The 25731-nt window shown below is 33.3% G+C and overlaps 2 protein-coding genes across 2 annotated transcripts in view; one reads left to right on the forward strand and one right to left on the reverse strand.

Annotated features, from left to right (window-relative positions):
* Positions 1 to 22460, forward strand: part of LOC106100625 (RING-box protein 2) — a 28934-nt gene extending 6474 nt beyond the window's left edge. The window contains exon 2 of the mRNA XM_013279560.1: positions 22190 to 22460. Within this exon, the coding sequence (XP_013135014.1) occupies positions 22190 to 22371 (182 nt within the window). The 3' untranslated portion in view covers positions 22372 to 22460. The remainder of the gene's footprint in view (positions 1 to 22189) is intronic.
* LOC106100623 (facilitated trehalose transporter Tret1-like) lies at positions 1424 to 8142 on the reverse strand. Its single transcript, XM_013279557.1, has 4 exons — positions 7641 to 8142; positions 4348 to 4809; positions 3479 to 3592; positions 1424 to 3284 (listed from the first exon to the last, which is right to left on the reverse strand). The coding sequence occupies exons 1-4, from the start codon at positions 7704 to 7706 to the stop codon at positions 2028 to 2030; spliced, it is 1899 nt and encodes a 632-aa protein (XP_013135011.1). The 5' UTR covers positions 7707 to 8142; the 3' UTR covers positions 1424 to 2027.
* Positions 22461 to 25731: the final 3271 nt, after the last annotated feature.

Genomic DNA, 25731 nt, shown 5'->3' on the forward strand with positions numbered 1-25731 from the left:
CTTCACATTAACTACAATTTTGTCAAATTTTACCTTCATATTTTCGTGTATTTAACTAAAATAGAATTAAAGAATCATATGATGTTATCGGTGTGATCTAATTAAAGATTCATCACTCCCGAATCTTTAAACAATTATTTTACATTTTTGTACTATAACGTATGAAACATTATTAGATGGTGTCATAAAAATATGACACGTTATTTACATAATAAGAAAAATTACACAACAGTATTGTCTTAGTAAATTATAAACAATCCTAATTGTCTGAATCTAGTGTTAGAGCTTAACAAGATGGATCGAATTCTCTGCGGAACTACGTAATATGAGTTTCATTGTAAGATTAGTGCCACATACCAGCATTTGATTTAGATATCCTTTCAACTGTTTTATTATTAACTAAATTTCACTGCCATTTCAACTATTACCTATGTATAGAAATGTAATTATTCTCTGTATTTTCCAAGGGATTGATACAGATGCCAATATTCTTGCACGACTGTTATGACAATCTCACCGTCAATTTCCACACGTGCTTTGACGATCATTCGGTAAACAGGATTTATGAACGTAATTAACAATGTTATGAACGATTAATGTGTATTTAGATGTGGCATACGTACCGTATATAGGGAACACGTTGTGTTGGAAATCACCGTCTAACGTGCAGTTGACACCTGTAAAATTGATTAATGTGCGCGTCCATGCTCAGGAAATATACCATTTTTGTCACGCATATGTTTGCTATATTATTTTATATTAAAACTAAGATTTTCTACGACCATTTTATTAGATTTCACTTATTATTTTACTTTTTTCAAATATATCTCCTATCGTACTTAAATGTATTAGAAGTATTGTTATGCCACTAACAAAATAAAATATAGTTTAAGTAAGCACAATAAACTTAATCAAGTTACTCAAATTACTATACAAGTTATGTCCTTTTCTCTATCATAGAGACATGAATTATTACTTACAATACCAGTAATAAAACATTAAAAGTTCACCCCTCTCATGCTGTCATTAAACAGTTAAACTCTATCAAAATTCCTTACATTATTAACTACGCCTTGTACTCGTAATTCAAACCTAGATAGGACCAGTTATAATATGATCATTTGTTTGTATGATAAAATGTCACCGATCATGTTCATACTAAAAAAACATCTATTCAAATATTAATCTTTTTTTATATGAAATCTTTAGAAGAAATGCCATAGCAACATTTGTATGTGAATGTTATTGAGTTTTTTAACTGGCTTTTTTTGCAAACGAGTTGCGGGAACACCGAGATGTGCATCGATTGCATTTGTCAAGCAGAACTTCTTTTCCTTTTTAAAGACTCTTTTTGAAGCAAATTGCGCTGGAAACATTGTTGGCTTATAGGTGGTGATTAAAAAAAACAATAATTTATTCCATTCTTTTTTTATTGAAAATAGTAACAAATATAAATAAATAACGCTTCCGTAATATACGAAAACATTTCGTAATATTCTATCCTTATAAGTATGCGTACATAGCGCCTTTACTTTTTAGTTTAACCAATAACATACATTGAGTTACAAGTTTTTAAAGTACAATAATTTTAACCTTAGTTATGTCATGTTCTTTTATGGTACGTGATAATTTAAAATAATCTAAGAATAAAATTTAATATTATTTAAAAATATATAAAAGTTAATATTTCAATGACACTACGTTCAATACATACTGGGCTTACAAGGGAACCACAAACGAGATTCTTTTCTTTAGTAAACATGATTAATTTACCTTCTTCATATTAGTGAAGTTATTTTACCATAAAAATTACATCTAAAGGAACTATAATTTACTTAAATGTAAGAGTGAATTACTAAACTACTGTATACTGTACAAAATAAATGATTACAATCCAAGTCAGTCTTCTGCGTACACGTTACGTGTAGCACCACTCCCCTCTTTTGTACCTAAATCACAATCAAAATAATGGGTTTCTAACTCAACCCTTTAAATATACCACACTTGGTTTACTACTTTCAACATGCTTAACAGCCGTTTTGCATGTGTTTGTTCCCATTAATATTCCGTATTCTAACCGAGCCTCCCGTCAGTTTTTTCTCGATCTCCTCCAAACTCTTGCCTCGGGTTTCTGGCACAAAGAAAATCACGAAGAACAGCCCAATGAGACAGATAACAGAGAACAGCCATACAGTTCCGTGCATGTAAATAGCTTGGATTATATTTGGGAATGTCTTGGTTACGATGAAAGTACAGGTCCAGTTGAATCCTGTTGCCAATGAAGCTGCGTTTCCACGGATTTTCGACGGCAAAATTTCTCCGAGCATCAACCAAGGAATAGGGCCGAATCCGATGGAGAATCCTAGGACGTATATTATGAGGCAGGCGAGTGGCAGCCATCCGTATGGTGTGACATCAACTCCAACGTTTTGAAGATAGTAATAAGAGCCCAAAGCCACCAAGGTCAAAATCATTGAGACTGAAGATATGTATAACAGTATTTTCCTTCCCAGTCTGTCGATAAGTACCGTTGCTATGAAAGTAGATATAAAGTTGACGACGCCGATAATAACCGAGGATAATTTCGGATCGATGTTACTGCCTGCTGATTCGAAGATGGTCGAAGCGTAGAATATGACTGCGTTGATGCCACTCAGTTGTTGGAAGAACATGAGGCCCAAAGAGATGAGCACAGCTGGGACATATTTAACAGCGAATAGTTGTTTGAATTGGTTGCCGCGTACAAGATCAGCCTCGGCTTGCGATCGTGTCAGTTCGCGCATTTCTTTTTCGATATTAATATTTTTGCCTCTCAGCCACTGCAGGGCTTTGCGAGCGTCTTCTGCGCGATTTTTCGTAACATACCAACGAGGCGTTTCTGGCGTGATAAGCATCAATAAGAAAAAGGGAATAGCCAGGGCACCACCTAAAAATCCCAAATGTCTCCAGTCTAGCTTAATGCCAGCAAAGAATGCTAGTAATATTCCGGTGTTACCCAAAGCGGTTGGTAGTAATCCCAGAGACCCTCGAACTTCCGGTTGAATCGTTTCTCCGAGGTAGACAGGGAACGCCAGACTGCCGACGCCGACGCTCAGACCGCAGAAGGCTCGTCCGGCTAACACCATGGCAATTCCGTTTGCGTTCGCTATTAACATCCAACCGAGGAAAAACGGTACTGCAGTGCCAATTATAGTGAGCTTTCTCCCGAAGCCTTCTATTAGTGGACCTCCCAGTACACCACCAACTAACGCTGCCAAAGGCATTATACCACCGATCCAACTGATCTGTAAATAAAAAAATGTAATCATTATTTCCAAGTTTTTATAAAAAAAAACATTAATTATTTTATCAACAACAAACGTATTAACCCACTTATCATATTTTTTTAGAGTATTAATAACGTCAATGTTTTTAATAAAATATGATGTTAGTTTCATAATGATTTTTACATCAGAAATAGATTAAAACAGTAATTTACCTCTTCTTTTCCGAGTATTAATGTCTCGTTCATGCTGGATTGAGCTGGTGATGTGTAGCCCGAGGAGAAGCCGACTATCATGGAGCCCATTGACACGGCCAAAGCAGCAAACACCTGCATCAATTAACGTTCAAATTTACATCCAAGTTACACAATCACAAACATTTTTTATAACTTTAGAACGTTAACCTGCTCAGATGACATTTTAACTAACAACTTTAAGAAAATAGTCTACTGGTAATAAAATTCAACTACTGGTCTAATTGTCATACATTTTGAAAAGACATAGTTACGGGAAGCGATCTTAAAAAGGTCTGAAGTTCATGGGGTGAACAGGTCTTATATGTACCTCGCGTCTATTGATCTATCCATAAATATGGATTTTTTCCTTAACCCCTTGGTACACATACTAGAACTTGAACAAACACAATGCTTCGCTATTTTGAGCTTTATTTGTTTGATTTACCTAGCCATGTTTTTTAAAAGCAAATATTACATGGCGAATACACGTTTCTATTGATTTTCTTATAGTTACATAGGAACTTTTGTTACCTGTGTACAAATATTGAAATTATCAGACGTTGAAATCCCATATATTTTCTTGAAGACAACAAATCCCATTTTCATAAAAAAGGTACGTATGTAAGTTAACAATATAATGAATGTTTTGCACAGAAGCAATTATTCTCGGTTTACTGTTTCCCCTTATCGTTTATTGTAGATTTAACGTTCTAAAATTACTTCCATTAAAATTCTACGAGAATGACTCGGAAATACAAGATTGTTCAAGCTCCCTTAGTCGCAGAATTTATTTCGTTATACTCAAAATGGTAATTGCTAAATGTGTTAAGAAATGAAAGAAAACCTACCTGTGTCCAAAGAAACAGGCTCTGTGTTGTCGGTACATTGTAGGGCTGGCTGTCACCGTTGATCGCGTAATTAGTTTTAACTTTGTTACTGTCGGTGCTCAGTTGTTTCACGAAAGGCACCGAATTGCGCAAGTTCTCCTCCTTGGCGCTCTTAATTTCCATTTCCATTTTATATTTAAACTCGTTCCCCAAGCTGATCTGACGCAACTGTTGGAAATGGCGCCGAGTTTTCTCAAAAGAGTCCTGTTCGTCTTCACTACTGCTTTCAGTAGACACGTTCTCTGGGATGGCGGCGTAGTTGGGCGCGAGGGTCCCCTGGGAGCCGCAGGACGTCGCTAACGAGGTGCAGGTGGTAGACGCGGACAACGTAGGCCGCGATGGCACCCGGGCGTATTTCGGACCTCTCGCACGATAGAGCCGCTCCTCGTCACCTTGCCCTCGCCGTGTCTGTTCGCTCCCTCCCTGTAAATAAACGAATGCAATTTAATTTATTTAATAGATTTAAATCAGTTGCAATTCTATCGTATACAATATTTACCCTCAAATGCAGGGCCTATCTACTCGGTTGGTTTTGTCCACTAAACGGTCAATACTGATTTAACATCCGCAAACATACCCCATTTATTGTATTCACTATCTTATGTGCGTAAGTCAGTCATATAGATAGATAAGAATTATGAACTGAGTCTGAGGTCAGACTTAAGAAAACATCGCTTTATTGACTACGATCCGTATGATCGTAGCATGGACAAGATAACCTAACGATATACATAAAGCGTCCACCCTGACCTGGTCACCACGTCAATTCCTGGCACAGACATCACACGGGATTAACTATTATTTTATAATTGCTCGCACTGTTACTGTTTCGACCATACAATACGATAGCGAGTGCACTTTCCAGAGCGAACTGTCCACGAATAACGACCTACCGGCGGCCCATTGTTTATATCGATTATTGATATCATCAGACGCCTGTCGACTATAATGATGTTTATGAAACATAAAATATAAACTCTTTCTTCTGTTGTCGTACCTGTAGAAAATTTTTCTTTGAACCGTAATTCAAGCGTTCAGAAATAGATATTGCGTGATTTCACGATGTATCGGAATACATTTACAGTAATATCATCCTTTAGTAATCTCGATCTTTCTTTTGCCTTTTGTATCATTAAAAATGTTCGAATTACCTTTAAATCATTACTAAACGTGTTGTAATTCGTATTTGTTTTAAGTAATTCTTTACTATTATTCATTATTTCACAATGAATTTTGGTATAAATTAAAATTGTAAATATAAAACATACGAAATTGTGACAAATTCCTTCTGTCATAACATAATGACATCAAAATCGGTTACAGACAGCAAAATTCCTTTTTGAAGTTTATATGGTGATATTAATTTATTCATAGTGATTCTAACAATTTTCTTGTTATTTTGTTTATCTTTCTTGACCCTTTATATAAACGGGTCAATCGACACGTGCCTGATAGGGAATAACCATTTTGCTCTTTGTGTTTGCAAATTAACTGTTTTATCTAATTATGCAAACATGTTTAATAGCTGGAGACATGCCTGGTGGTGATGATAGTATGACGACTTTGATTGTAACTTTCCCTCAACGATACATAGAAAGCATAAAATTAAATGTTATCAGGAACTTTAAACTTTCAAGAACAGATAACACATAAAATACTGTAAGAAAATAATTGCATATTTTTGTTTTATTTTTCTTAAATAAATAAAGCATGAAAGGCGCTTTGTTTATTATTATTTTTAAGTAAATGTAACGCCTACGGATGAACATAACAATTCAGTTAGTAATAGTACCCACTGGTCATGACAGGAGAGTACACAAATATTCGATTACTCATTGTAAGAAAAAACTGTCTAGTAGATAATTAAAACAAGCAGTCTATAATCAATGCCCTCTATAAGTTGACAAACATAGTAGTAATTTAAATCAAATAAAAGTTAATTCAACATAGATATAGTCATTTTAAATGATGGAAGTCATCAGTTAGATTGGTCATTGTATTGACTTCAGGAGCAAACGCCCAAAATAACAATTTGTACTTATTTACATGTTAAGTACTTTGTTAATGTTACGTAAATACTGCATGTTATTGACTCGTGATGGAAAAGTAAACAATGTTTCGTGTTAATGTCCTTTTATTAACGTTGTTTGTAAATAAATGTTCCGGTTTTTAAAGCTTTCAATAAAGCAAAATATCTAACTTGACTTGCGTCATGTTAAAAAAATCTACTTATATAGGCCAAAATATTTGCATGAACTTAATTAGAAGTTTATAATATATTGCCTAATGGCATAACAACAACGTTAATACAATCAACACTGATCATGACCTTGACCCTTAGAATAAATATACCAAGGGGCAAGTCCAAATGATCTTGTACGACAATTTTTAGGCATTCATTTATCAATAATCTTTAAATGTATTTTTGAATCAACCAATTTTTTGTAGAATTTTTACAAGGAAAAAGGTTCGTCTGATGTCTCATTACGTTTTCTTTTATGTATGTTGCATAAACTGTACCAGAAAAAATAAATTGGACTTGCTGCCATCTATCGCAAGTTATGATCAACTGCTAAAATCTAGTACGTTAGCTTACGCCGATATACAGACTTGTCACTAGATGGCACTGTTTAATTGAAAATTGTAATTTCAACAAATTTAATTGATTAATATATTAATATGAGGAAAATAGACATTTTAGTATCCCATAATTTTAAATTGAAATATTTGTTATATTTCCCATTCAGTTATGATTAGATCATAACCAAACTTAGTTATTTCAGACAGTACTGTAACGGTTCGACACAGGAAGTGAGCAATGTATACAAAAACGAAAGTAATGATTTCGCATACGGAAAGCAATATCTGGCTGTCAGTAAAGGCAGACTGGCTGACCTTGCAAGGCCGATGTTTGAATCTTGATAGCTTAGACTTAATAAATAAAATCAGTTTGTAAAACAAAAAATCATAAATTCTAAGTTATATTTGTATGATTAAATAATATTGAAGCATTGCAATATTTATAAGCTTGGTTACCGAGCAACGAATACCATCGAGCGGACAACGCGCCAGTCCGTCTATGCTACACGCAGCCCGATCTCCGGCACTTCCAGAGTTTTCCAAACCGAAAGTTAAATTCGTGTGTTACCGTTTTCTTTGGGACATGCAAACCAGTATTGGTATGTAAAAATGTTGTTTATTTTTTAATTGTATTATGAAAAAAGTTGTCAAACTAAAACGCATCACAAACTTACCATTTCTGTGGAGAGCTGCTTCAGGTATCCCATAATTTTCCCAACCGAATTCTTATCGAAGCTCATCTTGACCACTATTTAGTAAATTTGCTTAAAAGTCTTAACGTCAAGGAACGTCGAAATGATAATGTCTATAAAATTTAACACTTTGAACAACAGTTTCTATTCGAAGATTTAAAAGTTGTATATAATCCAGATTCGCGAGAAATCACCGATTAAATAATACGCATCACTCGCACGTATTTATTTGAGGATGTGTAGCTTCAGGCTAGCACGGCCGGAAAGCGGGCGAGCACTATTGTCGCGACTTGACACAGTTTCGTAAGACGCCGGTTCGCGTATAAAGTGAAAACTTGTTCGTTTTCATACAACAATTTATATTATTTCGCGCCGATTTCCTGCAAGGGTGCACAACATTCAACTATAATTCAGGATCGCTCAACATATGAAAATGTTGGCAGCGCGTAACTGCTTCTTCGGAGCTCAAGTTATGTATTGAAACTTGTAGATGGCAGCGCAGTGTTTTATAGGAAGGTTGGCAGCGGTCGGCGTCGACGAGCCCCCTGCGCGCCTCTCGCACGCCCCTCGTGTGCATACAGCGGTAGCGAGCCTGTGTGAGTGTCGATATCATCGTGTGTGAGTACACGCGCACAAATACATCGCGGCTGAATGTTCACCTGAACTGAAAATTTGCATAATACGCTAGAATCGGTTAACTGGTACTAGTCATGCACAATAGCGACCTTATAACATCGTAATAAAATAATATGGTTTGTTAACATTATCTGGTTTTTAATACTATTTTCGTTATATTTTTAAATGAAACACGTGAAAATCTTATCGCGCGCTAAACTTTTATTGTGTTCTTAATTACTTTTATATTTTATTAGCATTATTAATAGACATGACAAGATTAATGTCTAACGTGACGTTAATACAGTGTTATGTGATTAAAACCTGCGAAATATTTGTGAAGAGTTATGTAGACATTCCTTTAAATTTTATTCTTTAGGTATACTTTAAACATTTTACTCAACGCTAAAGGCGTCCAACTACGTCGTTTTAACAATTATTCCATTGCGAACGTCAAAAAAAAATCACATTGCGTAGGAAATTTACAGTCTGAAGTGATATGATTCATGAATTCATGTGCTCCATCATAAAATCAAAACAAGGACATCAAGATGGACGACAATATCGACTTTATAAAACTGTATCAAGAATGACTAAAGCTATATTCTTAAGAACGGTTTTTTTATTTTAAAAAAAATAACAACGCAATATTGTCTGGCGAAACCTCTCCCTTCCTTCCCAACCCTCGCCCGTCTAGTCTCCCCAGCGAGGGAATCCCTTCTAGTTCGAACTCTATTTGAATATCTCATTTATTTTAACTGTATATTATACCATAGTCTATTGCATATGCATTTTTTTTATTTTCTGTGAATACGTACGAAGCGTAAATATTATTTTCTTTTATAGCTAAATACTAACTAGCGAGCTCAACTTTTGTACTTCTCCTATTTTCCATCGTTCTACTTTGTAGGTGTTTATTTATTTATACGCTAAAGTTTTCTTACATCAATTCATTAAAAATAAAAGTTTCACGTCATATTGAATCGATGCATATGGTTTGTATTATGCATGTTTATATCGGAATGTAGGCGGAGCGCGTACGTCACGTCGGTCGAGTACGCGTTAGCACAGGCGACGCCGCGCGACGCCACGGCAAATGTATTGTGTCATGCCTTTCGTTTACACCGGCCAAATGACTGGGCAATTGTCGCTCGCAATTCACGAAGCAGCAATTTTATCATTTGTTAAGCACGCTGTTCGTTTTATAGTGGAAAATCATATCAATTCTTTGAAACAAAACTAGAACTAATGTGTTAATATAAAATATTATACTGATTTGATATCTGACGGTTCTTTTAGGTTAGCCTTTTAGGTTTATATGAGTTTTCGTTTTACGAATCCTAGACAATCTAGACTAAGTTGTTCTCTTAATTTTGTCCAGGAAAAGTTTAAACCAACACTATGTTTTAGCAGTAATTGGTGGGTAATTCAAATACAATACGATTATTTCGTAAGATTGTCGCATGCGTGCTCCAAATCACGTGCGCAAGGAAGGACTATGCTTGTCGGTGCGTGCGGCGCGGTGCCGCTGCATTGAGAGACGCGGGTGTGCCCCGCCCTCGGACTTACACACACGAACAGTTTGAGCTTTTGCATCAGACCGCGTCATAGATGAACGAACTAGAAGGTTGTCCGACTTGACGACGTGACTCGCTCAGCACGCGCCAATGTTCTATACAATTTTCGGTTTATTCGCTCTAGACTAGCGGATTGCATTTTGTTTAATCTTTTTAGGTACATTTTTAAGATTTACTATGAAGAAAAGATTCGGTTAATGTAAGTTTTTTTTACATGTACATTTATTTACTTCTAGTCACTTTCTTTATTTTATTTTTAATTTGCTCTTCACATCAACGTTATCACCATATAAGAATTTTTATTATTTAGCCGTTACGTTTTTCTTGATGCCTAATAAATTCTAACATAACGAAATCCACTAAAAAGCGCGGGAACCTACGCCGATCGATGTGCATGCACACACACACCTATGTATACGCACTCGTACATTGCTGTACAAGCATTCACATGTGTCACGGATTCAAAAAGCCAATGGAATATTACTAGCGGCTCTGGCTGTTGCCGCGACTCTCGAACATTCTTAAATGGAATGTACATCAACATGGCGCTCCCGGCAGCCCGTCACCCTGCTTACTGAAGAAAGCGCGCTCCGCTCAAATGAAGTTTATAAACATTCATTTTCGTATCCAATCTTAATCTCCTGTAAATTTAAAGATGAACTATAAACTAAGATCTAGTATTTAATAAATACATTTATAACTGTTAAGTTAAATTTTAGACTATATTTAAGCTTTAGTTTTATGACTGGTTTTATTATTTTACGTCTATTTTATTTAAGCCTACTTTTTACGGAACCCTGAAGATGTTTTAGTAGACTACTGAATTCTTGTTTTTTCATTTTAGCTATTTCTTAGACTACTACTACTAGGAAAGGCCATTAGTGAAAGTTTAGGTTACATTTTGTTGGAAATCCATCTATAGGTATGTTTTTGAAAGATTTTCCTGTTATGTCCGAGTAAATGGCCTTGTAATTTTAAATTTGTTATCAAGTAATTGATTCCTATGGTGTATTTCCGAGACGAAATGATAAGGTGATACATGATCATAACATAGAGATGCGTGTCACGCGTCTTGCTTGCCGGGAGTGCCTTATCTTATCAATAAATAGATAAAATAGTGATTAAAAATTTTCCGCCAAGCTTCGAGGTGGGAGTTACAACATAATTGCCTGGTCAGTTGGATAAAACTCTATCGTTAACTTTAACTTAAGTACTATTTTATTTTATTAAAATGCATTTTTATTATACGCTGCATTGTAGTTAAAAATCCATTTAATTTAAACATAACTATACAAAAAAGTGAACAAAAGCAATTTATATAATTACAATTGAAATTATTTAAAAATATAAAATCTTATATAACTGTATGCATATTTTTAATTTTATTTGCGTTAAACAAACTACGTTTCACGATTAATAACTAAAATTAATTTTATTCCATAAAAGAGAAATAAATGGAATAAAAGAGTAATGGAGTTTTTAAAAATAGGTTTTTATTTTAAATGTTTACCATTAGTTAAGTATCCACAAACGAAGCATTGATCAAGGATATCCAATTATAGACAACCGCAAAGTTATTTGATATCCAGACTTGCGACGCCAGGAACGTGAGTTCACTGTAAAATAAATATAACTTACTAATTATACCAATAAAATGCCACGAAAGGGAATAAACTTTTCACATATATTACATCAAATTGTAAAACATTTGGCTATAATAATTTCAAATTTGTTAATAAATTTTTAACATGCTGAAGAATACACTAGTTCCATTACATGTATGAGAAACGCAAAATAACTATATTTCCTCCTTCCCTAGCAGTTCAATGAGCACAAACTTGAAAATTTAGTTGGAATAACAAAAGAAAGCCACTCTACTCTCCCATGCACCGTAAGTCTAATACGAAGGGGCTCCATTCGTGGCGTTATACTAAGGGGAGGACGAAGTAATGTTTCTTACTGGATACATTTCATAGCTTTCAAAATATTATATCCTCAATCTAGACAAATAACACGAAGGAAATTCGGATAATCACAATTCGTCTATAGTCAAGTGCTCTAATAATTTAATGGGTTGTTAATTTGATTGGACCCGACTAAACAACGACGATATCTCTATAAAATCGGAGTATAGATACGTTGTTTAGAGTTTTCAAGTGTTACAAGTCATCAATGCAATACTGTGTCGTGGTAATGTGTTCTGAGTGCGGTGGCATTCAAAGCTGTTTACATTTGGCTGCCGTGTTATATCCGTTGGTGTTCCTCAAACTTCCAGCACTTTCCATCTTATTCGAGATTTCTTATCATTTATTTATGTTGTTTTGATATTGAATGTGATTTAATGTTTTATCTGCTGACTTGATATCTACACTTATATTATAAAGAGAAAAGATTTGTATATTTGTATGTATTGAAATAACTCAAAAACTGGTGTTCCAATTTTAAATATTCTTACTCCATTAAACAGTTATGTTATTAGTGAGTAACAGGCTATTTTTTTTTATTTTTTAATTTCAAGCGGTCGAAGTCACGAGCATTAGCTAGTCATGTAGCCAATGCCAGTGCCAGCTATCACATTTCACAAAGCCTGTTAATATCTAATACAGTAAAATATATTTACTAATCAGTTTTCTATAAAAAATATTTGAATATGAAGTCATATCATTCGATGCCATGTGCTCGAGCATTAACAAGATGGCACGATGTTTTTTATTAGCTAGAATAAAGTTGATAATCGTGACATTCGTATTAGACGCGAATCGCGTTAGCTTAGTTGACACCCAATAACCCAGTGTTAAGTGCCTCTAATAGAAGTTGGACACTTACTGAACGACTCAAATGTTGTACAAGTAAACCATGATTCTGTTGTTAACAATGTATAAAGTTTGTAACTCTAATATTTCTCTCCGTAGCTGCGGTGCAGTGCCTTAAGTTTGCTTTTTTATTTCATTCAAGATATTAGGATTGCATGAAGTTTGTAATTTTATGCATGAGATGTTTTAAATTTGTATTATTTGAATATACTTTAATGCATAAAATGAGAATATTTACATTTCAGACTTCCTCATAGAATAGATAATGCATTATTTCTGCTAGTATGACTCAAAAAATTGTAAAGGTCATTTTATTTTGACTGGACTAAATATTGTTTTCTTTAATCTTTAACGTATAAGATCATTCGACCTGTATTAGTGTCGTTACAAGTCTGTATTAATGGTAACAACCTCATTATACTCAAGTGGTTCAAAAATATGACGTAATTCATTAGTGAATCTTTTAAAATTCATCCCTTCATAGCTATTGTTTGTTGTCTTGAAAACTTGTATTTGTTTGCACACAGATGTTGTATACTCATACTTGAAAACATTTGAGTTATCAGTCGTTGATATTTTTGACATCAAAGTATTGATAGTTTATTGCATATATTTTAATTACATTGTCATGTAAGCAGTCATGCTTCATACTTATACTATAAATGCGAAAGTTTAGATGGATGGATGGATGTATGTTAGAGTTTGAAGCCTAAACAGCCTAACGGATTTCGATGAAATTTGGCACAGATATGGAGGATTGTCTGGAAGAAAACATAGGCTACTTGCATTTGTTTTAATTCCGCGCGGAAGGAGTCGCGAGCGAAAAATTAGTTGTCTACAACTACATGGCACTATATTATTTTTTGCATGGAAGTAAATCTTTAGATTATTTTTACACACATACTTGTTAATAATAAAAATAGATTACTTCTTAATAATAACGATCACGAAGTTCAATCGCATCGAAAGTGGCGTGTACCTAATATACCACTTTCGATGTATTGAATATATTTTACCACTGACTGTTTAGCATAATTGTTAGTTGGCAGCAGGCTGATGAATTAATTCACAGTTCGTTGACACACTAATAATTTACAATATAGATATAGAAAAAGTTGGTTAATTTATCTCATTTCTTTTAGAAATCAGTTATTGTGCGTTTTCATTCAAAAAAAAGTTCGTTTCATTGCTAAAACATGACCAAATAATTATAAAATCAAGAAATATATTTTATAGACTGTAATTCAAGGCCGACTTCATTACGTAAAACGATACATATTTATAACTTACGTAGCTGTGAATAAATTATAAAATAATTATAAAACACATTTCTTTTTTCTCATAAGTAATAATAGAATTGCATAAGCTGAGGTTGGGAGTTGCATATGTACATAGATGTTTGCATCGAGTGGCAACGGCCGTCCTTGTGTGCGCGTTGTTGCGTAAAGCCGAAGGTCATCGGAGCCGAGCCCCCGACATCGATGAACGCCGTTCCTTGTTCCACTTGAATATTAATACACAAGTTCAGCTGCTTTGACTACCATACTTTACTTTCTCTTTATACACCATGTAAATAATCAAGTTTATCTATATATTGTTAAAGAATTATCAAAGAAAAAAGCCGTGTTCGAAGATTTTAATTGCATTCAATTCACATCCATCCTTGGAATGTCACAGGGGTATACTGAATAGGTCACTCACTCATTCCTAAAATCAGAGTTTTTATGGCCACTAAGGGAGGTGTAGATTTAGAGCGAAGTTTTTTCCTAACAGACTGCTTTACTTACAGTACTAAAACAAACGGGTCTGAGTTTGGTAGGTTTATAATTTGTAGAGCATGCGTTTACAGATGATTTTTTGGATCAATTACCCCTCTATACCTTTTCCTCTAATTATGTCACATGCTGGGTTATCTAAGTCAATAATTTTTGAGTTCTGTAATGTATTTTATTACATCTCAAATGATTAGCACGCAATACTCGATGACGCGGCTGATAGACAAGATTCTGGCACATTGCCTTCGCATAATGCAAGTCCCAGACATCGATGCGTATGAAAAATGACTCATGGGTATATCTTAATAGTTGGAAAGTGGAAAGATAAGATAATATAATTTAATGTTAACCCACGAGTCAGTTAGTGCGCAGTTTTTTATATCATTTAAAGTTATAAAACGTTCATGAGTTCTATTTTGATTAAATTTTGGTTATTTTTTAAAGTTGAGTTACAATGAGCTAAATACCTTATATCTAATTATCGTTGTTTTTCTCTTGTTTTTTTCAACTTATAACAAATGCATAAATGCAATTAGTCGCCATCACATAAGCCTTGTCTTATAAACTTAATTACATTTATTCAGCTGAATAAATTAACATTATTTTATTGACATGTTTGTATTTCTTATTATAATTTAATTATCCGAATAATTATGATTTCATTTAAGCATAAATAATTTAGCTCTATAGCTCTATGTTATACTGACCTAAAAAGATTTTGCTCTAAGAATATTTTGAGTGATATGTATCAAGAGATTCAAACACAAAATAGATTAAACCGAACATTTTATTTCACGAATTGAAATTCCAATCGCTTTTCAATTTGTATGTATACAACAAACATATCTATCTATATCTATATGTGTATCTTACTTAATTTAAATCACAATAAAAAGATGATTAAGAACCAAGCTGAAGACAAAAAGTCGATCAATGTGTTGTAGAGCCTAGATGTTGCTGTTACGTTGCTAAAAAAAGATTATCCAACGAGAGTGCATCGCGGGACGGATTCTATTTGTGTTACATTCTCTGGTTTATTTTAGGAACATACGCTGTCTCATCCCTTTTATAATATGCTATCCCTACGTTCAACTATATTCAGTTTATTTCTTACTAGATTTCGACCGCGTCTCCGTCCGCGTGTAATTAAAAAAAAGTGACTAGATTATATGTTCTTCCTGACTGTCCTTTACATCTATACCAAATTCCACCGAAATCCGTTCAGCCGTTTAGGCGGCAAACTCTAACAAACATCCATTCATCCATCCATCAAAATTTTCGCATTATTAGTATGATTATTCGCCTCTTTGCACTTTTTTACGGAAAGGACAATGACACAACTCAGTAAAAATGGCGATACTTAGTTTTTTTTTTTATTTCCATAACAATAGGAAGAGATGTCACTTTTTGTTACATCATTTTATCGCTGCAACGTCCTTAAACTTGTTATCCAAGCAATAGCTACCGTTTCCTCATAAAAAAAAATACGACACTTAACTATTCAGCGCTCTATTAAATTTAGCAACAATATACATTGTAAACTACACTTGTGACAAATAGAAATCACACAAACAAAATAGTAAATAGGATTCGTACGCAACATGTATTTTTTATTAAATAAATCCTTAGATTGAATAATTAACACCAAAATTGAAAAGACTTATTTTGTTTATTTCGATTACTCTGAGTTCAAGTAGAAGGTAACTTCGTGAAACTTAATATTGTATCCTAACTAAGATGAGCATAATTAATCTTTTGAGTGGAGTGTACCGATTTGTTTTTTTTTAACTTACGGCTATTGAAATGATTTGCAAACAATAAAGATGTAAACTAAGAATATATTTAATGTTTTTTTTTTGTCTTGTATCCACTGACATTCGTAAAGTCAAATCTATCACAGTTCTATTTACACGGCCACAATTATCAGTCAAGTCAATTGCGTTAATAGTCCTCGATCGAGACATCTGGACAATTTCCTCTTTCATATTCTATTTCTGGCTCCACGAATATCTGAAAAACATCCTGCTTTGAAACCAGCAATTAAGATGCAGTTCTAAGAAATCATTTTTCTCCATACTGAAATGTCAGTTTTCTTGGTAAACTCTATTTACTATTGGTATGGCGGGAAGGGAAAAATAGCATCTCATTTTGCAATGCAAACATTTACGTTCAATTGTAAATTATAATTTAAGACTATTAGAGGTATAAAAAATATAGTTATTGTAAATTATGTTTTTAATTGGCTGGAGAGTCACAACAACAACATAACGGTCATTGTCATTTTGATGTGCATGACTGTGATAAAGGTTAAATAACAACAAATCTTTTCTCCAATATTTGGTACGGCGCCGGCATTCTCGTTAAAACTGATCAATTACTCAACGTCTAAATCTACCCTGCGGACAGTCAGTAGTGTGGTGTGCACGTACGCCAGAAAGAGACAAATATACGTTCGAATGTTTTGACTTACAATGCGCCAAGGTTTTGATGGAAAAGTACTGGAAGAAAAGTGCACGAACCAACGGTCCATTGGCGGATGAGGTGTTGCAAACATTTTCATAATAGGTTTATTATAGAATTTTAGCGTTTATTAGAAAACTAACTAAGAGCTATTAATTCAGCATGATTTCATTTGTTTGTGCTAATTCTATTCACGGCAATCTGAAAAAATCTTATTTTTTCCATGATCTGTTCTTCACTAATAACGTATGGTATCATTCGCAATGCTTAAAAATTATTAATACTGTAAGTAACATCGAAGTTATTTTCAGAAAGATTGCGTGCCACTGACGAACCTGAATAAGCAGCAAACTACAAGCGCAACCCGTTCACACTCTCTCAATGTTTTATAATATTAACACAACACTGTGGGTGTCTGCGGACTGCAATTACATTACCGTGTCCATGTGTGAAAGTGTAAATCGAGGCGCCAACAGCACCTACTTGCTTTACTTGCGAATACTTATTCTGAACATTAAATTTTGAATAAGTGTTTTACAATTAATCAATACCTATACATCTATAGTTCGATATGTTTTAAGGTTTCTTTAATTTTATTGTTTTAAAGTATTCACTCTGCATTTTTCTGATCTATGTTTGCTGGGCCATGGGTCAAGGTTTGCTATAGCGAAGGGGCAACGGCAGGCGTTTTTTTTTTATCTAAATTCGGAATTACCCTTATTACCCGTATTATGCAATTTTTATTACAAACATAATGTTTTGATAATTGTATTATGAATTTTTTGTAAAGTAAAAAAAAAAGAATTCATTACCTTAATCTGGACGTAAAAATCGTAAATAAACAATCTCGAATTCATTCATGATTCGATACGTTGCACTATGAATGACCGTTGTAAATTTTCTTTATACTATTATGGCTGCACTTGTGTAATTTTGTAGTTATAATTAATTTACTTGATTCGTATAAAAATAGATGCTAAAATGTGCATAACGGAATCATCAACTCGCTGTAGCATGGAGCAGTCTCTGTTAATGTGATTATATCTCTTGTCTTGGGTGGTCTAGTCATTTAAGACGCTGTTATTTGTCTGTTAATTGATCATTACCTACTATTGGTCATGTTCTAATTTATTCTAATGATTTTGTTTATATATAAACAAAAGAGACGATGATTGATTACTTGTTTTACAATGCGTTTAATTTTTACGAGTGAAAGAGTGAAGTCTAGTGCTAAATACTCTATCGATATTTTGGTAGAAATGTCTGTTCATCCCTATTATGTTATGATTTGCGAGACCTAATGTTTTAATGTTTATGTCTGAAATTTTGCTACTTAGACATCTTCTACGTTAGAAATCTACATAATAAAGATTGTTATGGTACGATTACTATTAGCTTCTAAGAAGCACACGTGCCGAAACGTCTATTATGTATGAATATAGCTCATTGTAATATTTTTCAGCTATTCCATACAGAAGTAGTCACGAAAACATACTCATTGACTATTACATACTAACGTGAAAATACCAAACAGTAACTTGTAAATGTGATGCTATGACGCCATTGCCAGCATCAGAATATTTGCTTTGCGATGTCGATAATATTAGGGTTGTCCAAAAATGTAAGAAGTACTATAATTTAAGTTCTAATTAGTAAGAATAAGTACATGTAGTTTGGTTTTAGTAAACCATTGTGTATAATGCCTAACGAGTGTTTAACAAGATATTAATTGTTATCTAAATTCTTAAACATCGTTAGAGAAGATATATTAGGAATTTTAGACCGTTTTAACTATCTGTGTATTTAAATTGAGTTATCATTCTACTAGCTTTTGTTATAGGTTACAGAATCTTAATAGTTGTATTCATCTTACGCAATTAATCCACCATTTTTCGCGTGAGAGAGACTTATTCTTTATTTTCAATATATCACTAACACTCGTTTCCTGGACCACTTTATGTCATATTCTATCATCCGCAAATAAAATGCAAACGTTTTTTATTTGGTTTTAGTTTCGATGCACGATTGCGATATGATGAGCACGTACCGCCAGTCTGTTATATTACTTCCTAAAGTTATCAATTCGTGTAGAATTGTTATACGTTATCACTTATCATTGTATATTTAGGAATGTTTAGTAAATTATCACCATCGAGTTTTTAATGTAAAAACACTGTACTCTATAACGTCATTATGACACACTAAAAAAGTGTTACACTTATTAAAACAAGTTGATATATTTAAATGTCTCGTTCAAATTAATTATGAATACTTTAAAATTAATTAATACTCAAATGAAGTTTCGATTAGATATTATTTTTAAATACAAAACACCTGACAGCCTCATTTTTTATCTTTACTAATTTAGCGTCATTGAAAACATTTCCGCATTAAATATTTTGTTGCACAAAAAATTATTATATTTTATGACTTGTTTGTTGACGTTTTCTATTAAAAAAATATTGCATCTTAAAATCGTCAGAATAAATGTCTGCTTTTAACTTTATTACATGTTATTTTAGCTAAAACTTACAATTATAAATGTCAATTTACGACATATGAGGAACGGGAACAAAGATATTATTGCGTTACATAAGGCCTCGAAACAATGTTGTTTTAAAAACATATCAATAATTTATATACGGAATCTAACCAGGTTTTGCTTCTAGAAACGTAGTACTGGTACTGTGGGTTAATATTTCCAATACGTTTTTTACAGATGCGTTATTTAATGAGAAAATGTGTTTAACTACAATAAAACAATTTCAATGTTAGTAAATTTTAGGCTAAATGTTAAGACGCTTCACATTTGTCTTAAATTTTCCTGAAGGCATCAACATTTGTTTCAGCTGTTGGTTTTCCTTGTTTGCAGTGTACCAATCATTTTGTTTGCAATAAATTTAATTCATTAAAAATACCACCGCAAATAAACCTTGAAAACTGAATTGCTCGTTTGCTTATGTCACGTGTCTGATACTTTTGGCTGTCATTTTAGGAAATATTGATCTTGACAATTTAAAAAAATTAGACAAGGATTCAAAGCAATTCAAATAAAAAAAAGACAGAAATTAATAAAAAGCATTGCCTTGTGAATTGTCTTGTATGGAGTAATGAATATTTCATAGATGGTTAAACGCAGTGACTTAACGATTATCATTTTAATAAAAGATAATTAATATCTGTGTGAAAACTTTATTGTAATGCCGTGAGATATTTTCAAACTTTCTTTTTTATTATACAGTAGCCAACGTGTTGTGAATACGTTTGTATCTGTTATATGTATGACGAATGTTGGTGTTTAGACTTCTCGTTTACGTTAGTTCAGTTCCAGCCAAAGAACATCAATATTGAAATATTTTATTTTTACTACTATTACTTCCTGTAGATGTTTTTACATTTGTACCAATAAAAGTCTCGTGTTTGTTATCATGGATCAATAAATACGTTTATTACGTTTCTGTGGCTTACATAAACTTCACTGTCCTTTCTATTATAAATACAGAGAATATTGCAGACAATTTTGCAGTTTAACACATTTTCAAATTTTCTACTTTAAATTTACTGAAGAAAGTATGGATGGACTGTGTGAAAGAGGATACGCTTAAGAAGCATAAACGAGCATCCCATACTGTGCTGACCCTCCGTCGGGACATGTGCAGGTTGATGATGCTTTAATAAATTTGCCATTGCCACCAATATCTTTACATAAACAGAGATCCAATTGTGTTTGTATCTTTGTTTTCTAATGAAAATATCTTACCATTCAAAGATGTCATATAAGTACTTTGATATATTATGTGCATAAGCAATGCCAACTTTTGTCTGTCACGTCACAGCAGTGAAAGTGATTTAGAGTAGGCGATAATAGAATTAAACGGTGATAGATTAATCAATTTGTTATTGATATACGTTCAAGAGGGCAATCTCCTCATACTTCACTAGAGCTTGACAAACAACCATGTCACACGAATATTCATGACACTGGACATTCTCTATCAAATCATTCATATTTCAAAGAGGCTGTTATTTAGAAAGCGAAGAAAGTGAATGTTCTACATTACAATGTACCATTTTTTTCTTCACACACTTATCATTTTCAATAGATGTCAACGGCGCAGTCAGTTTGGAATAAATCTGAAATAAACACTTCAAAATGAGATAAAAACTCCTGTTTTTAGGTCAAGAGTAACAGACAAGGCTGTTATTGCATCTTAATTACATTTAGCTTCTAGTGATAAGTATTATATCCTCGGATCTACCGTTGATGTCACTGGCGACAATTTCGTAGAAAAAATTGTTTATTTCATTCAAGATGGTGTCGTTTAGCGGTTACTGTTTGCGGTATTCGTCTAAATCTTAATATCAAACAGGCTGAGTAAACTACGGTTATGAGATTGTTACATAGAGCGTACAACCGGTTATCGTTCAAAAAATTATCGAAACCAATCATCATACTGGATACTACCGGCGCTCTATTTATCATGTGATAAATTTGTATTTAATATATCTGGAATAAAGTAAATAGAAAGTGGAAGAGGATTGGATATCATGATATTCTTTCGAGAGGTTGAGCATTATTGAACTCCTTAGAAATTTTCAGATCAGATCAAAATCAGAAAAATCAGATAGTTTGTTAGGAAATAAAATATGAACAAGTTAGCTGATTAAGAAAAACTACTAATTTTTCAAAAAAATATAAAACTCATGTTTTATATATAACATATTAATTATGCGCCCACCATGTCTTAGGTATAGAACATAGATTACATAACAAAGTTATGATAAAATTGTTGCAAAGAATCTGAAATATTTTCTAATAAATCTGCGATAGAAAAACTTATGGAAATATTCCACATAATGATTATTCTAGATACGTTCGATGTACCAATACTGAGCGCAATTCGATTCAACTCACGTCATTTTTCGTATGGAAGTGGAAATTTTACTGGAGAGAATATAATCGTCTAGTTCTACGTGACTTTCATGATGGCTGCTGATTACCTTATCAAGTGTAATGCAATCTCTTGCACCGTGCTGTCTAAATGTATTTAAATATTTCCATTGCATGGTACACACAAACGACTCGTTTCCAATTTTCTAGATGCTTTTGGATTAAATTTTACTCCCAAATTCAAGAATTTAAGCTTACACAAAATTAATGTTTAACTATAATCGCATAATACGTAAATACAATATTTTGTTTACAGTATAGGTGCTAGACTTTGTCTACCGCCATACTGTGCAAACCAGTGTTGAGAAAAAAAAAACTAATTCTACGTGTTACTTTACAGATGCCTGTCTAAGATGCCAAGGTGAGAGCAAAAAGGATTCCTACGGAAAGCAAGACTGCGTTGTCGTGTGGGGCGAATGCAACCATAGTTTTCACTTCTGCTGCATGTCGCTGTGGGTGAAGCAGAATAACCGGTGCCCGCTCTGCCAACAGGAGTGGTCTATTCAACGAATGGGCAAGTAGACCTGAAGACTGCGTACGTGGATCTCAATAACAACTGTTAAAAGTAGATTTTCTTCTCAAACTTGACGTAATAAACTGCTCTAATCGTTTATTTGTATTTCCTTCCTTATTCCCTTGTTGAGGTTATTTGCCATAACATGTTATTGTACGTGTTTTCATTTTGGTAGACTGAACAAAAGTGTTGCAATAAATAAGTAATCATGAATTTGATTACTTAATCTTTGTTTGCGAAAGTATTTAAAATCACCAATGCTGACCGAGTGACTAAATATGTATTTCACGGAGGCGTGAATGCCATCACGTAGCACTGAGTTTGCATATTCGACTAATAATAGCTTTTTACCATCTATCACCGAGGTGCTTACGTATTGATTATTCTACATGTAAACACTTTCTTCTATTGGAATTACTTTTGTTAATGCCAGAGCTACACAAGGTAAGAAAATTCATGAAAACTGATATAAATAGGAATCTACGATTTACAAAACATTCTGTAACAAGTATAATACTGAAAGAAGTGCGAAAATATCCGTTCCGATGCGGACGATAACAGACGCTTTACTAATTCTTTGTTATCACAAGTCAATGGACTCTTTTACAATGATGATACCTTTGTGTTCTTGTGACAGCCTTACCCAAAAAGTTGTGACGTCAACCAGTATTTACCTTGTGCTAATATAACCTCCAATAAACTTTAAAATAAAATAAAAACTACAAGCGGCGAGCTTGTCATATCTGGATTTGTGTAACTAAAGTACTTTTTAATACTGAAAGTAATGATTATCAAAAAGTTTTCATCTTATGCGGTATGTAGATACATGCGACATATTTAAACTTCTCTAATAAGTATACATATAAGGGTTATTTTCATTGATCTACCAATAAAAATTATACACTGGCCTGGATCGCGGAGGCCTTTGACCTGCTCATGTATACGGCTTCTTAGACAGCTTTGCGTATTACGGTCACATTGGTAGTAGACATCGCACGACTGATCAAAAGATCACCTCATGTAAGAACAGATAAATCACGTAACTCCAAACAGTCGTTCATCATGATTAGTGGCTCTTGTCGCCTCCTGTTTGTTTCCGTGTAATTGAAAGCTATTAAACATGCAATTGTTTACTACATTAATCATCTGCATACTATTTAATGTCTATCTTTGTTTTACTATGACGTTAATGTTATTGATAATTGTTTAACTTGTGTACGCTTATCATAATTACTTGTTTTAGACAATTTTTATGAATTGTCTAGGAATGATGTAGTAAGTTATGAAGATGTGAATAAAACGTCATATTCTGTATAAAGTATTTCAATACATAATTTACCCGGCGTTCTTACGGTGAAGGAAAACATCGTGATGCAACCTGCACATATCAGCGAAGAAATTCAAAGATATGTGTGAAGTCAACCAACCCGCACTTGGCCAGCGTGGTTGACTATGGCCTAGTCACCCTAATTTTAGGGTAGGCTCCGAGCCCCTCGGTGGGGACGTATGTGAGTGAGCTGGTGATGATGATTTCAAAATTGCCATTATAAAACAATTGTCTGCAAAAATTGCCAACAAACATTAAAAAGTTTTCCATACCAAATAATGTAAGTGAATAAAAATTTTATAATCCAGAAAAAAAGTAAATTTATGAGATTTCCGCCCAGCAACATATAGATTAAGCAGATATCGTGCAATTTTTTTTGTCGTTAAGATCAAGACGTGTAATGTAATGCCATGATTCTTTACTTTTTTGCATTTATTTAAAAAAATAGTTAAAGACAATACATGTTAATCTTAAAAGCTAAAGTTAATTTTTCAAATTAAAATCAGACTAACGTTTTATGTCCAAGGGCATTTTTTTAACTCTAGTTTCTAACTAATGTTAATTATGTAAATGTCTTATTCATATATCTTAAACATATTCATTCTATTCAATTCTATCTCAATTTTTAACTGAATTGTAAATTAGTGGATGAAATCAAACCAAATATTATTTAATAATGATTTTTAATCGATAATGGTATCGGCGGCATCTTTAATTGATTCCTAGATATTAAATATAATATCTTAGTAACACAGGTAATACAAAATTATGATAAAATCTTATGTTTATTTTAATGGCAAATACAGTTTTCTACAAAAAAATTGTCACCATGATAAGTATTTTTTTTATTTGAAACATTTTGTAATGACGAAAGATGATTATCGAATAATACATGATTTTCCAAGAACTATACTTTTTTTCCAAACAATATATTATGGTTATTTTATTGCTTATTTTGAATTCAAGAAGATGAATGATATGTAAATGATAGATCAATTAATTTGCTTTTCAGAAGAGTTCAAAGTAATAGTAGGCATTGTATTACGTGCGGACATTTATGAATAACATAGTAGTTATTACGTTCATTAACTACGGTCAATTTATCATAGACTAATCGATGACGAGAATGTCAAATCAATTGTGAACATTAAACGAATGGCACAGCCATCGATCTTTGTCCTTTCATATTCTTTATCCCTTGTCCGTTTGTTGTTATAAATTGTGTACTTCGTAGGATCTATTATGAGCTCCAGTGAACCGGTTCCGAAAGGCGCTGCAGACCGGTCTCGGTTTTTCTGTCCCGACCTGATTGCTAAGTATAGCCCTGTCTCCCGACGTAGAGCAATACATCTTAAGCCTACGGTTTACATATGGATAAATATAACTACAGACTGCAACTCCTGTATTACATCTATCTTTACTACTTTTTTTTCATGTGTCTTATCGTAATTTAAAAAATCAATACATACAAATAAATACCTTCTTGCCATTTGTAAAGCCGTAAGACGAAATTAAAAAAAAGAAATCTCCAAGGAAATTGGATTTTCTTACTTATTGCTCTATTCAGAAATGTGACTAGAATATTATTTTTAATTCAGAAAATCATGTTTAATGAGTTTTCCCGTAACCTAAATATTTGCGCTACGCAGACGCTTTGCTCGAAATTGCACATGTATAAATTATCTAATGAAAATAGTTTAAAAAGATCCTTTTAACTATGTATATGGATGTATAGATTAAAAGCAAACGACAATGTCGTTTGTTTGAAAACTAAAGTCTTTGTCTGCTTATCCCATTACGCGTAGATCGTATTATAATGTAAATGAATGTTCTCAATGAATGTTATCGGAAGCGTATCGGATGATATCATGACTTCTACTGCATAAGGTTTTAAGGACATATGACGTCATACTTTTAACAGCGTGCTAAGTACTTCTGGTAATAAAAAAGCACACATATCACATTGTAAACTGACAGGGATGATACTCCTTGGTAAGATAATAATTCTGATTTTTTTTCTTTATATCATTTCATTATAGGA

This window comes from Papilio polytes, unplaced genomic scaffold (genome assembly GCF_000836215.1).
Source record: "Papilio polytes unplaced genomic scaffold, Ppol_1.0 DF824047.1, whole genome shotgun sequence".
Lineage (NCBI taxonomy): Eukaryota > Metazoa > Arthropoda > Insecta > Lepidoptera > Papilionidae > Papilio > Papilio polytes.